This window comes from Typopeltis vanoorti, chromosome 10, assembly GCF_054136105.1.
Source record: "Typopeltis vanoorti isolate ZY-2024b chromosome 10, IOZ_Tvanoo_1.0, whole genome shotgun sequence".
NCBI classification, from domain to species: domain Eukaryota; kingdom Metazoa; phylum Arthropoda; class Arachnida; order Uropygi; family Thelyphonidae; genus Typopeltis; species Typopeltis vanoorti.
Genome location: NC_143558.1, coordinates 21,612,237 through 21,625,708, shown reverse-complemented (window position 1 = coordinate 21,625,708; position 13,472 = coordinate 21,612,237). Strand labels below are relative to the sequence as shown.

General features: G+C 38.1%; 1 protein-coding gene across 2 annotated transcripts in view; it reads right to left on the bottom strand.

Annotated features, from left to right (window-relative positions):
- LOC150102217 (SANT and BTB domain regulator of class switch recombination) overlaps window positions 1-13,472 on the bottom strand; it is a 213,683-nt gene that overhangs the window by 115,223 nt on the left and 84,988 nt on the right. For both annotated transcript variants that reach the window (XM_090399431.1, XM_090399432.1), the window contains exon 6: window positions 11,665-11,818. In XM_090399431.1, the coding sequence (XP_090255557.1) occupies window positions 11,665-11,818 (154 nt within the window). The remainder of the gene's footprint in view (window positions 1-11,664; window positions 11,819-13,472) is intronic.

Below are 13,472 nucleotides of genomic sequence, written 5' to 3'. Positions count from 1 at the left end.
GATCAGAGGGTCTTAACTTGGGAGGTGGCTAAAGGTGTAGAATTTTCAATTAAGACAGGGTACATGTGGAATTATCGGGCGGGAAAGTATGACAAGCTTAGGAGTTTGATTGGTTCAGTGCCATGGCATGTACAACTGCAAGGACTAGAAGTTGATAGTGCATGGGAGGTAGTTAAGAAGTGCTTGCATGAAGCAATGGCTGACTGTATACCTAGAGTCCGAATAATAAATCAAGTAGGGGTTAAATGGATGAATAACACCATTAAGCTTGAGTTGCAAAAAAAGAAACAACTATGGAGGGAATTTAAGGAGAAGGGTGACCGGCAGGCACATGAACGGTATAAAGCGCAGGCCAGAAGGGTGACGAGTGTGGTAAGAAAAGCAAAAAAGGATTACGAAAGAACATTGGCCATGCAGGCTAAAGAGAATCCTAAACAGTTTTTTAGATATGTAGCAAGTAAAAGAAAAAATGTACATGGCATATTGATTTTAAAGAATGCCGATGGTAGGGAGGTAACTGAATCAGTTGAGATAGTTGAGTTACTGAGTGAGCACTTTGCAAAAGTATATCATCCAGGTTGTGACATTGCAGAAACGAATAAACCAGTAGATTATACGGGAATTGTGGTTAATGAAGTGGAGGTGAGTAGTCTATTGCATAACCTCAATGTCAATACATCTGTGGGATTGGATGGTATACCAGCTCGTGTTGTACGAGAAGCAGCTAAAGAATTGTCAGTACCCTTGACCATTTTGTTTAATTTGAGTCTCGGGTCTGGGTTAGTCCCGAGCGGGTGGAAAGAGGGGAAAATAGTTCCACTGCATAAAGGTGGTTCCAAGACTGCTGTTGTAAATTACCGACCGATTAGCATATCAGGAATCATTGTCAAGGTCTTAGAGAAAATAGTCAAGAGGAAAATACAAGATTGGATAGAAGAAAATGGGATACTGTATCGGGGACAGCATGGTTTTGTGAAGGGTAGGTCATGCCTCAGTAACTTGCTCACGTATTATAACACAGTGACGGCTGAACTGGATAAGGGTAATGGGTTTACGGTGATTCTACTGGACCTTGCCAAGGCCTTTGACAGGATTCCACATGGAATTCTAATCAGTAAATTGCAGCATATGGGAATGGACATAGGGTTGGTGAGATGGATAGGAGGGTGGTTGACGGAGAGATATCAGAGAGTGGTTTACTCGGGAGTAGAGTCCACAAGACGGCCTGTGACTAGTGGTGTGCCACAAGGATCTGTTCTTGGACCACTGCTGTTTAATTTGTTCATAAATGATATAGGAAATGATCTGAGAGGAACAGTACATTTGTTTGCGGATGATGCAAAGTTGGGTAGGGCAATAGTGAATGCAGATGACGTCAAAATTTTGCAGGATGATTTGGATAGATTGGAGGTCTGGGCTAAGGAGAATGGATGTCAGTTTAATGTGGCAAAATGTAAGGTTATGCATTTTGGAATGAAAAGATTGGCGGCAGTTTACTGCATTGGTGGAACCCTGCTCCAGGAAATTGATGAGGCACGAGATTTAGGAGTGTTGGTGGATAAGGAATTGAAATTTAGGGGACACATTGCAAAAGTGACCAAAATAGCTCATCAAATCACTTGGTTGCTGAAGAATACGTTGACAAGCAGAGACAAGCAGGTTATTGTTCCTCTCTATCGAGCCTTGATAAGACCCCATCTAGACTACTGTGCTCAGATTTGGTCACCTAGGTTTCTTCTTGATGGGGAGGAGGTGGAGAGGATCCAGAGGCGAGTGACCAAGATGATAGCAGGTCTGTGGAATGAACCGTATGAGAACAGGTTGAGGATTTGTGGGTTGCAAAAATTGGTTGATAGGCGGAGGAGGGGAGATATGATTGAGACATTCAAATTACTGAAGGGTTTCTATAAAATTAATTCAGAAGATATTTTTGAGAACAGGGCTGGTTGTGGGAGGAGTAGGGGACATCCATGGAAACTGGGCAAAAGTGTGGTTAGTAAAGGTGTTAGAGCTGGGTTCTTTACTTTTAGAGTAGTGAATGAGTGGAATGCGCTCCCTGAGTCTGTAGTGGATGCTGTGACAGTGAATGAGTTTAAGGCGAGGTATGATAGATACTGTATGAATGTCAAATAGTTGTGAGGAATATGATTTGGGGCCTCCCTCGATGAGTCTAATGACTCCCTGGAGTTGCCCGTAATAATAGTAATAGTAATAGTAATTTATTAAACCCATGCTGTTCCCTGCAAAGAATACCTTGTTTGTCAACCCATTTCTGTATGCAAGTTCTTACCAACTTCTCTAAAATCTTCACCAATTTCCAGAGATACTGGTAAGTTGGTAGTTAGACACATCAGTTTTTACACTACCTTTGTACAAAGGACCTATCATATGTGGGACTTTCCTGAGCTGAGATTTATAAATTATAAATCATGTCAAGGGCCTAATCAGTTCACCTGAACATTCCTTTAACATGTGTGCTGATATCCCCACTGTCCCTACTGCCAAATTCTTAACATTATGCAACAGCTCTTGAACCTCTTTCTTATGCACTCCTATCTCTTCATCCACAGAATGGGCACCAGGTTGAAAGTCTTAGCAAAGTGAGCATTCATTATTTGAACAATCATATCTGCTTCTCACACAAGCATATTTATCTGCATTCAGTGAGGTTATTATGATAAATTTTGAATCCTCCCAATCTTATTTAAATCATTTTCTTCTTATGGATCTCTTGCTTAATAAGACTATACATCTACTTCACTTTCACTCTATTTATTCTTTTCCATTTAGTACCAAAGATAATAATTCTCCTGAGCTTGTCATTCTTCAGCTTAGTAGTTCAACATTTCACCTGTCCTAATTGGAACATCCATATAGTTGGCTACTTCCCAGCACAGTATGGCATGATCACCAACTGGTGACAAAACCAATCACATTCTTAATTCAAAAAATCAAAAGATTCCATTCTGATGCTATGATCAAATCTAACACTCTTTGACCTTGAGTTCCTTCTTTCGCATGCTACTGAAGGAAGTTGTCTCACAACAGTTTATTTTCCTTCATTCTTATCATGAATTTTCTCTGCTGCACAATCAATGTTTTTATATGAAGACAGTGGATATTAAAGATCCAACATTATTTCCAAGCTGAAATAAAGAAAATTATGAAAATTTCTTAATATGACCAGAGCTTATAAGAATACAATGTAACCCCCCCCTCATTCAATACTAAAGCAATCCAATGTCAGAGAAATGTTCTTAGAGAAACTTTGTCAGAGACTTTCATAGTTTCTACATACATTTGGCTTTGAAATAACGTTAGATCTTTAATATCCACTATGTACATATAATTTACATTGTTGAAATGAAGCTATATGACTCTTTCTTTATTAATGTTCTGGTAATTTAAATCATCCATAACAATTACTTGTTTAGTACCCATCAGGATAATTGGAGGAGATGAGGTACTACTAATATTGTCACTAGTACCTCACTCTTCCTCTCCTGTCTCTTCTGTTCCTACTGAAAATACTATTTAAACCTTTTACACTCAATTCTAATTACTACATCTGATTCTGAGAGCCAAATTTCACCAATGCAATATACTCAACCCCTTTGTTTCTGCTCCTGGCATTTGTGTATAGATGTAACACGTTACCTCCTGGCTTTTTCATATACTTACATTAGCAGTTCCTCCCCCCAACACACACACACACACACACTCAAAAAGCCCAAACCCAAAGCATACAGGTCCACAATCTTCATCAGATTCATAACTATATTCATCATCATCATCATCATCATCATCATCATCATCAAATTCCTGCCATGTACCCTCAAGGGGTGTACAGGATATGACAGTACTACATGAAAAAAATTACATCATTACTAACTTCCTATCTACAATTTTCCTCCAAATCAGTCTGTTACTTGTCAAGACTCCAACATTATCAGATCTTATATTTCTATCGTCTAAGGCACTTTGTACCGTATCAATCCACCTATATCTTGGTCTTCCTCTGGGTCGTTTTCCTGCCAACCTGGCAGAGAACACTTGTTTTGCTAATCTTTCCTCTCCCATTCTATTTAAGTGACCATACCATCTGAGATTAGCTCTGCTAACGCATTCCTGGATGCTGACAATGTCAAGTTCTTTCCTAATATCCTCATTTTTAATATGATATTGCCATTGATGCCATCTGTTCACGCCTCTAATCTTTCTCAGGACTCTCATATCTGCGGTCTCTAGTCTTTGGTCAAGTGTTTTACTTCTGACCCAGCTCTCAGATCCATAAGTTAAAATTGGTTTGAACACAGTCTTGTATACAGCTAATTTAGTGTTCCGACTAATTTCTTTCTTATTCCATATGAATTTATTCAACTGACTTCCCACGATACCAGCTTTGCTGATTCTGTTGTCTATTTCTATATTTAGTTTACCATCTTCAGTAAAAATTGTGCCTAAGTAGCTGAAATGTTTTACTTGTTCCACAGGTTTTCCATTCACAACACAGTTGACATTTTCAATGATTCTGCCTATTTTCATTGTCTTTGTCTTTTTATTGCTGACCTTCATACCATATCTATTACAACAGCTATTCAATTTAGTCAGAGAATCTTGCAGACTTGTAGCGGATTTATTTAGAAGTATAACATCATCCGCATAAAGCAAAGAGCTGACATTAACATCTCCAATTTTGATATCAGGTTTAATACCACATTCCTTCATAATGTGATCCATATAGATAATGAATAACAGAGGGGATAACGTACATCCTTGTCTCACACCAGATTTAACATTAAACCATCTTCCTGTACTTCCTTCAATTCTAACTGCAGACTCACAACTCAAATAAAGACTAAGTATTGCTTGATATAATGCCCCATTGACACCATATAACTGCAGCGTATTGAATAGCTTCTCTCTTGGCACCTTGTCATATGCCTTTTCCAAATCGACAAAACTTAAATACAGATCTTTGTTATATTCCCATGCTTTCTCGACTATTTGTCGTAAAGTGAAGATCTGATCCTGACAGCCTCTATTTGGCCTGAATCCAGCTTGTTCTTCACCAAGCTTTTCTTCCACAATTCTTCTCAACCGTTTCTCAAGTATACTTGCATAGATCTTGCCAGGAACACTCAGTAGGGAAATACCTCTGTAATTCTCACATTCAGTTTTATTTCCCTTTTTATATATGGGTACTATCAGAGCTCTACTCCAATCATCGGGAATTCGTCCCTCTGTCCAGGCTTTCTGAACTATGCAGTGCAGCCACTGTAAGACTCTTATACCACCATACTTCAGCATTTCTGGTCGAATATCATCTACTCCTGCTGCCTTTCCACATTTCAAGCCTTTGATGGCTTTTTCTACTTCAAGTATGGATATGTATTCCTGACTGCATGCCTGGTCAGTGTTTTTTATCACTGTGCTGTCATCACTGCTTGTTTCATTTAGCAGTTTTTCAAAGTAATTACTCCATACTTCAAGGATATCTTTTTCTCCTGTTTTCATTTCACCTTTATCATCTCTAATTCCTTTTACAGCACTCTTTCCTCCATTCCTAAGCTTCTTCAACAACCTCCAGAATATTTTGCCACCTTCTTGATATTTATTTTCTATATTCTTGCCAAAGTCCTCCCATGACTTTTGTTTAGCTAGTTTTACACACTGTTTAGCTTTCTTACATTTGTCTCTGTATTCTGTAAGAGTAAAAGCTGACTTATTTGCCAGGAACTTTTGATATGCTTTCTTCTTTTCCTTCACTGCCTCTTTAACTTCCTGTGTCCACCAGGGAGTTCTGATTTTTTTATCTTTGCACACAACCTCACCACATGCCTCTCTGGCAGAATCAATCAATGTTTCCTTTAGAGTTTGCCACTGAATCTCCAAGGTTTGATTCCTGTTCTCAAACTCTTTCATTTTCTTTTCAATAATATTTCTGTATTTTAGTCTACAGTTTACATCTGAGAGCTGCTCAACTTTTATTCGCTTTAAAACTTTCTTACATGTTATTCTTTTCAATATGAAATTCAATTTTATCCTGCTCAAGACTAAATAGTGATCACTTCCAATTTCAAATCCTCTGTACACTCTGGTGTCCTGCACCAGGGAGAAAACATCACTATCAACAATAACATAGTCAATGAGACTTTTCTTATTCCTAGCCTCTTCTCTCCATGTGAATTTGTGCACATTTTTATGTTGGAACATGGTGTTAGTAATAACCAGTCCATGTCCTGAGCAGAAATCCAACAGATATTTGCCATTATTATTAGCTTTGCTCTTTTCTCCAAATTTTCCCAAAATATTTTTGTATGTCTCACAATCATTTCCTACTCTACTATTTAGATCCCCAACAAGGACCAACTTTTCCTTTTTCATTGTGTCAGTTGCTTTTTCTAAAGCCTCAAAAAATTCCTCCACTTCTACCTTAGTAGAACCTTCTGTGGGACCATAGGCACAAATAAGTCTCATTGTCCAGTTCCCCATTCTCATATTTGCCCACATTACTCTACTTGAGACTGACTGCCATTCAAGAAGATTAGCCTCGTATTTTGTGTTGAATACTATGGCTACTCCTTCTTTTCCTTGATTGTTATTGCCTGAATATAACATTTTGTATTTATTGCTCAGAAAGATCTCACCAGTTTTGGTCTTTTTTGTTTCAGTCACCCCTATTATGTCGATCTGGTACTTATCTAATTCCTCAGCTAGCTCCATTTCTTTGCCATTCAGGCTTCTTACGTTGATAGTACCGATCTTTAACTCTGGTGATGTTGAGTTGGGGTTTGTTTTCAGATTTGTTCCAGTAGCTGACTTTTCGCTGTTCGCCCTGGTTCCCTGGCGAAAACAACGGGGGCCTTGTTTAACCGGGCGACGCCCCAGCCGGCATGAAATTTTGTCATGTTGTACCATCATTTTTTATTTTGGTTTAACCAATAAGAATACAATTTGGTCGGCTAAATCCCAAATTGCCAGCCCATCCTCGTTCGTTCAGTATCAAAGTAGATACCCAACAGGGTGCACCACGAGAAGGTGAGGATTGGACATTAGGTCAGAAGCCCTGGTCGGTTCTCCGCATTCCTTTAAAGGCTATGTGGAGGTCTCCTCTCAGTTATACAGCTTTGACCCTTAAGCACTCACATTTCCATACCTTAGCTGAACTTACACACACATTCTCACCATTCCTCCATGATGATGATCTAGATTCCCTGACTTTCTGCATTAGGTCTCATCCCAATAAATAATTTCTCCAGGCTCATGATGCCAAATCCATTCAAGTGCAGGTCATCCCTCTTATAGAGGGTGGCCTGCATTTGAATGGATGCTATGTAGAACTATTATGGTATCCTGTACATCCTTTGATATTTGCCATTAGAGGGTGAACAGTTCAGTCTCCTGCAATGTATAGTTTGCAAAAAAAGATAAATTTCAACATTAATTGATAATGATATATTATAACTTTAGTGTAATTTTAGCATAATTTTAGTCTGGTTTTGTTCTGACGGAGTGTGGTGTGTTAACATTTTGAAATTAATCAATTTGAAGCACTTTTGCAGAATAACAATTAACAACAGTGCTAATAACAAGGACAAAGTCAAGTGTGTTGAGTGGTGTGGATTTTATCAAGATGGTTCATTGCTGGGAATGTAATATGTAAGCTTGGGCAAACGTGACAAATATGTTTGTTGAGAGATTAAACAAGAGATGCAAGAGAGAGTGAAGGTCTAGAAAGTATGATATGTTAATGATTGTAGTGATCTGAATGAAAGTTGGGAACTGAAAGTGGAGAATACCAGATGAAAAGCAAAAAGCAGCAATGGATGTATGACTAAGAATGATAGCCAGAAGAGTGAGCATGTGAATATGAGTGTGGAAAATGTGATTGCGAATATGAAATTAAAAAATTTTGTATTCACAATCAGTACAAAATTACTGAAGAAAATTCTACTTCAGTAAAAAATTACTGAAGTAGCAGTGTGCCTGACTGATGAAGCAAGACCTGACGTGACTGTGGAAGAGTGATTGATGGAATGCAAGAGTTGAAGAATGAAATTATTCAGATGAGGAATGAAATGAGTCATGTACAGAATGAAATTAGATGTATGGCAGATATGAAACATGAATGGAAGAGTGTGAAAGAATAAAAAGCAAGAGAGTGGAGAGAAAGAAGTAGCAGCAAATGATTCCTGAATAGCACTAAGGGAATTCTATCATAAAAGGTGTGGTGGATGAGAGGATGCACAAGGTATGTTTTCCAGGAGGGAGAATGAACAGGGTGGTTGAGGCACTAGATATGAGAAGTAAGCATGTGAGGGAGTTAGTGGTTGTAGTTGGCATAAATGATTTGATTGGGCATAAGAAGAATGTGAGATTGGATATCAGCAGGTTATTAAGGAGAATGAAGGACTACAGTGTGATAAAAGGGTAGTTTGTGTGTTATCCAAGTATGACAATGATGAGTTGTGGCAGAGAGCAAAGATCTTTAATGGAACATTAGTGGAAATGTGTGAAGAGAAAGGAGTGCAGTTTGTGAACATGGGGTATGAGTTTGAGGGATAAATGAAGCTGTATAAGAGTGATGGACTGCATATGAATGGTTCTGGAGTAAGTAATTTGGGAAAGTTGCTGCTGGAGGGGAGGGTAATGAGTGATGCAAACAAGGCATCAGGGGAAGTCAAAGATGATGATGTGTATGAGCAGGAGGACTAGGTGAGACTGATGTGGTTGTGAATGGAGAAGAGAATGTGAGAACAAGAAAGCAAGTTGGACAGGAAAATTAGGGGAACAGGGTGTAAGAAGAGTGGATTATGAAAGTGGTAATGAATACCTATATGTGGATGATCAGCATAGAAATGGAATAGCCAGGAATATATGAGGGATGGAGGTGGGATTGAGTCTGAGAGGCTATGTGGGGCAAAAGATGAACAGACAGGAACAGGCAGAGAGAAGCCACAAATGGGGGGACAGCATGAGTAGGACTGGCTGTAAACCAAGAAATGAATAGTTATGTTATTTGTGAATGCTAGGAGTGTCAGAAACAAGGGAGATGAAAAACTGTTGCATTGATTGGGTTTATGTGTCCAAAAATAGTTGGAATAAGTGAAACATGGTTGGATGAGAATACATCGTGATGGGATAGAAATGGAGAGATATGATGTTTTTCATGAAGACAGGAAAAGCAAGAAGGGAGGGGAGGATGCTGCTTATAATAGCAGGGGAATTATATCTGTGCAAGATTGAGATACAAGAAGAAAAAATCGGCAGTGGTTTTGAAGCAGTATGATGTGAAGTGGAGGTTGATAGAATGAGATATTTGGTGGGGTGTTGCTACAGGCCAAGGAATATAGAAGGTAAAGACAAAGAAATGTATAGGCAACTTGGATTAGTGAGCAAGCAAAAGAGTGATCTTCGTGGATGATTTCAACTACAGAAATACTGATGGAATGAAGAGATAACATCAGGGAATAAGGAGAGTGAATTTCTCGAGTTCTTAAGGACAACAATCTAAGGCGGTACATAACGGAAGACACACAAGGGTTAAGAGTCTTAGATCTGGTTATATCATAAGAGGATGTAATTGTGTATTATAATTGTTCAGTGTCTAATCTTCTCTTGGGTGGAGAGAGAGTGACCATGAAGTGATTACATGGGTTGCAGCCAGTCGCATGAGAACTTCTATAAAGAAGTGATATATATGGAATTACAATGCTGGTGATTATGGAACACTCAGAAGACAACTAGGAGCTATAGCACGGAAAGAGTACTTGGGTATTGATCAAGTGTTATTTAACAGCAGCAATGTGTGAGTGTATTCCAAAGTTGAAAAGGCTAAACAAAGTTAGAGTAAAATGGATAAATGAAGAGATTAAGTGTGAAATCTGGAAGAAGAAGAAGATGAAGGTATTGTGGAGGCAACACAAGATGAATGTTGATAATGTTCAGTTACATGAAGGTAGGTAACTCAGTTGCAAAAGTACAGCATGAGAAGAAATTAGCTAATAATAATTCTTTCGATATATGGCAAATAGAAGGAAAAATGACTATGGGAAGATGATGCTAGTTGATGACACTGGCAGATTGGTAACAGTGAAGAGGATATAGTTGAATTATTCAATGATCAGATCAGGGGTGTGTTTCATCCTCATGAAGGCAACATCAGGAGAAGGTGGAGTGTAGAATGTATGGCAAAACAGGAACTGATGATGAATGAGCAGGAAGTCTATGAGGAATTAAGCAAACTTGATGTTAATAAGGCTGTCAGATTTGACAGTATATCACTGCATGTGTTGAGGGAATTTCCTATAAAATTAATGCCACCTTTGGTGCAACTATTTAACATGAGTGGTCAGCATGGGTTGTTATGGGGAGGTCATGTATCAGCTTATGTATTACAACAAGGTGACAAACTCGCTTGATAAAGGAGATGCATATATGGTGGTGTACTTGGATTTTTCAAATGCCTTTGACAGACTGCCACATGATGGGATTAGATAACAGAGAAGTAAGCTGGATAGCTGATTGGCTGTCAGACAGGTATCAGCAGGTTGTATATTGAAGACTGGTATCCCAAAAGAGGAAGGTCACTAGTGCAGTACCACAGGGATCTGTTTTGGGACCAACTTGTATGCTAATGACATTGGGACTGGTTTAACTGGAGATGTGCAGATTTTTGCTGATGATGCTAAGTTGGGAAGGGCTATAAGAAGTAGAGCAAACGTTGTGACCTTGCAGAAGAATCTGAATAGATTATGTGAGTGGGAAAGTGACTGGAGCTAACAGTTTAATGTTGCAAAGTACAAGGTCTTAAAAAGGTAGACAAGGTTGAGATGCAAAGTTTCTAATTAATGCAGAAAATTTGAAGGATGTGGAGGAGATGAGAGATCTGGAAGTGATGGTAGACAGACGTTTACAGTTGCGGGGTCACATTGCTAAAATTGTAAGCACATCCCAACAGATTATGGCAATAATGATAAGGACATTGACATGCAGAAGTGAAGAAGTTACATATGGACTACTGTGCACAGATTTGGTTGCCTAGTTTTCAGGGGAATGAGGATGTATTGGAGAAGATCCAGAGAAGGTGTACTGAGTTAGTGTCAGGTCTATGAAATGGAGAGATTGAGGGAATGCAACTTACAGAGCTTTGTGAATAGAAGAGTGAGATATGATTGAAACATATAAGTTGGTGAGGGATTGTTACCAGATTAATGTGGAGATATTTCAAATAGTAGAGTAGAGGGAGGCAAAGGTAAAACTAGAGGCTATCCATGGAAACTGTATAAGGAGGATGTGAGCAGGGGAATGAAAAGCAGGTTCTTTGAATAGAGCATGACTGATGAGTGGAATGCATTGCCTGAAAGTGTGGTGAGTTCGGAACTGTGAAGGTTCAAGGCAGGACTCGCTCTTTTGCCATAAAAGAGTACAGACCTCCCATGAGGAGTCGTTTGACTCCACGGAGGTCAGATGATGATGGTAATAATAATCCCATGAGAGTATATGCCAGGAAATGACAATGGTGAAGTTTTTTAGTTTTCAATTTATTGAAAAAAAAAAAAAAAAATTGATTTTCACCAGGAACTCTTTCAGATTTAATAAATAATCTTTGAAATACAAAGAGGTCTAAGCACACAGTTAAAAAATATTTCATCAAATTACCTTCCCAACAATGAATCATTAAGAGCAGTCACAGGACAGCTGGTTTCTAAAATAGAAGACATATTTTCATGGCAATATTCCAAACATTCTTCAACAAGTTGTTTCATCTGCAGGAATTCTGCTGAGACTAAAAGATGGATGGCATATTTTGAATCTAGAATGGAAAAGTTGTTTTATGTATAATATCAGTTTATTTGTTAATGATATATACTTCTCAATTAAATATGTACATAAATTACTATATGAATTTTAAGAGGACTTGTGCCATAGAAATAATATATAAACATGAAGACACAAGAAAGTTTATTATTAAAATATATAACCAAATATTTCATGTTGAAACTTAGAGATCATCCTTGGTGTAACTGACACAAAAAAAAAAACAGTAAAATAACAACAACGGATTTGAAAAGAGATCCAGTAGTAAACACCTTGACAATGAAAAGATTCGCTATAACAAACTACAGAAAAGTCCCAGTATAAGTCCCATTAGAAGTAATGCTGTTTGAAGCTTGATATTAAAAAAACAGTAAAAGCTATAATCCTTCACTAGAGTGAAATGAACTTCCTAGCAACTAACATCATATCAGGAAACAATGAAAATCACAGGAAATATAAAATAAAATTATAAGAAATATAACAGAAAAAGTAAAATTGTGAGAAATAAACAAAAGAACATTTTCTATTTCTTTGATTTTCTTTATTTCCCACAATTTCCAATCACCTGTTCCTGGTGATTGGTTTTATTTCATGTGATTTTTTTTGTTCTGTTTATTAATAATTATTATTATTATTAACACCAGTCCTCCTTCGAGTCAAAAGACTCATTGCATTTCCCATGATTTCATTTGTTAAATTTTTTTTACATTTTCTTTTATGTTATTTCCTGTGATCTTTTTGAATTTAGGATAAAAATACTAATCCACTATAGCAAGCCTATTACGATGAACAATGTCTCTGGTCACTAGGGGTTAAGAACAGCAATCATCTAGTGTATAAGTTACAGTAGAGTGTTATAGTAAAGCAGATATAAAGGTTTTTTTTAGTCATATACAGGGTGTTCGGGATAAATTTGACATATTTATAATTAATTATATTTTTCCGTAAGTTACATGTATTAACACACACTTCTCTTCATTTAAAAGTTTGGACCCTTCTTCATTCATATACAAGATGTCAGAAAGGATGGATAGCTGGAACCCACCTGAATCATGGAAGAGAATAACTTGTATCATGATGATTCGTGCCCGCCATCAAAATAAGGATATTACGACTGCTGCCCAATGCTCCCTGAATACAGTAAAAACAATCAGGCATGAACTAGAGACTTGCAATGGTGACTACGAGGATGTAGCAAGAAGAAAGATCCCTAGCAGGCGATCTGATTGCGTTCGTACAGCAGAATTCCTCGCAAATCTGCAGGAACAGGTGTTGAAGAACCCTGGCATTGGAATTCGGGCTTTGTTCGTGGAGTTGCTAACTGTAGTCAAGCCCTGGATAACAAGGGTAGCCAATGGTAGGCCGTATGTATGGCAGCAGGATTCGGCCCCTTGCCACACCTCTGGGAAAAGTCAAAAATGGTTGTCTGAAAATTTCTACGACTTCACCAGTCCAAATGTTTGGCCTCCAAACTCCCCAGACCTTAACCCCATGGATTATTTTGTATGGGGCGCAGTTGAAAAAGACATCAATCGCACTTCCAGTAATACAAAAGCCCAGTTAATGGATAAAATTAAAACAGTTTTTGCGGCCCTTCCCAGGGAGACTGTAGCATCAGCTTGTTCGAGGTTCCGAAGCAGAATTGAAGC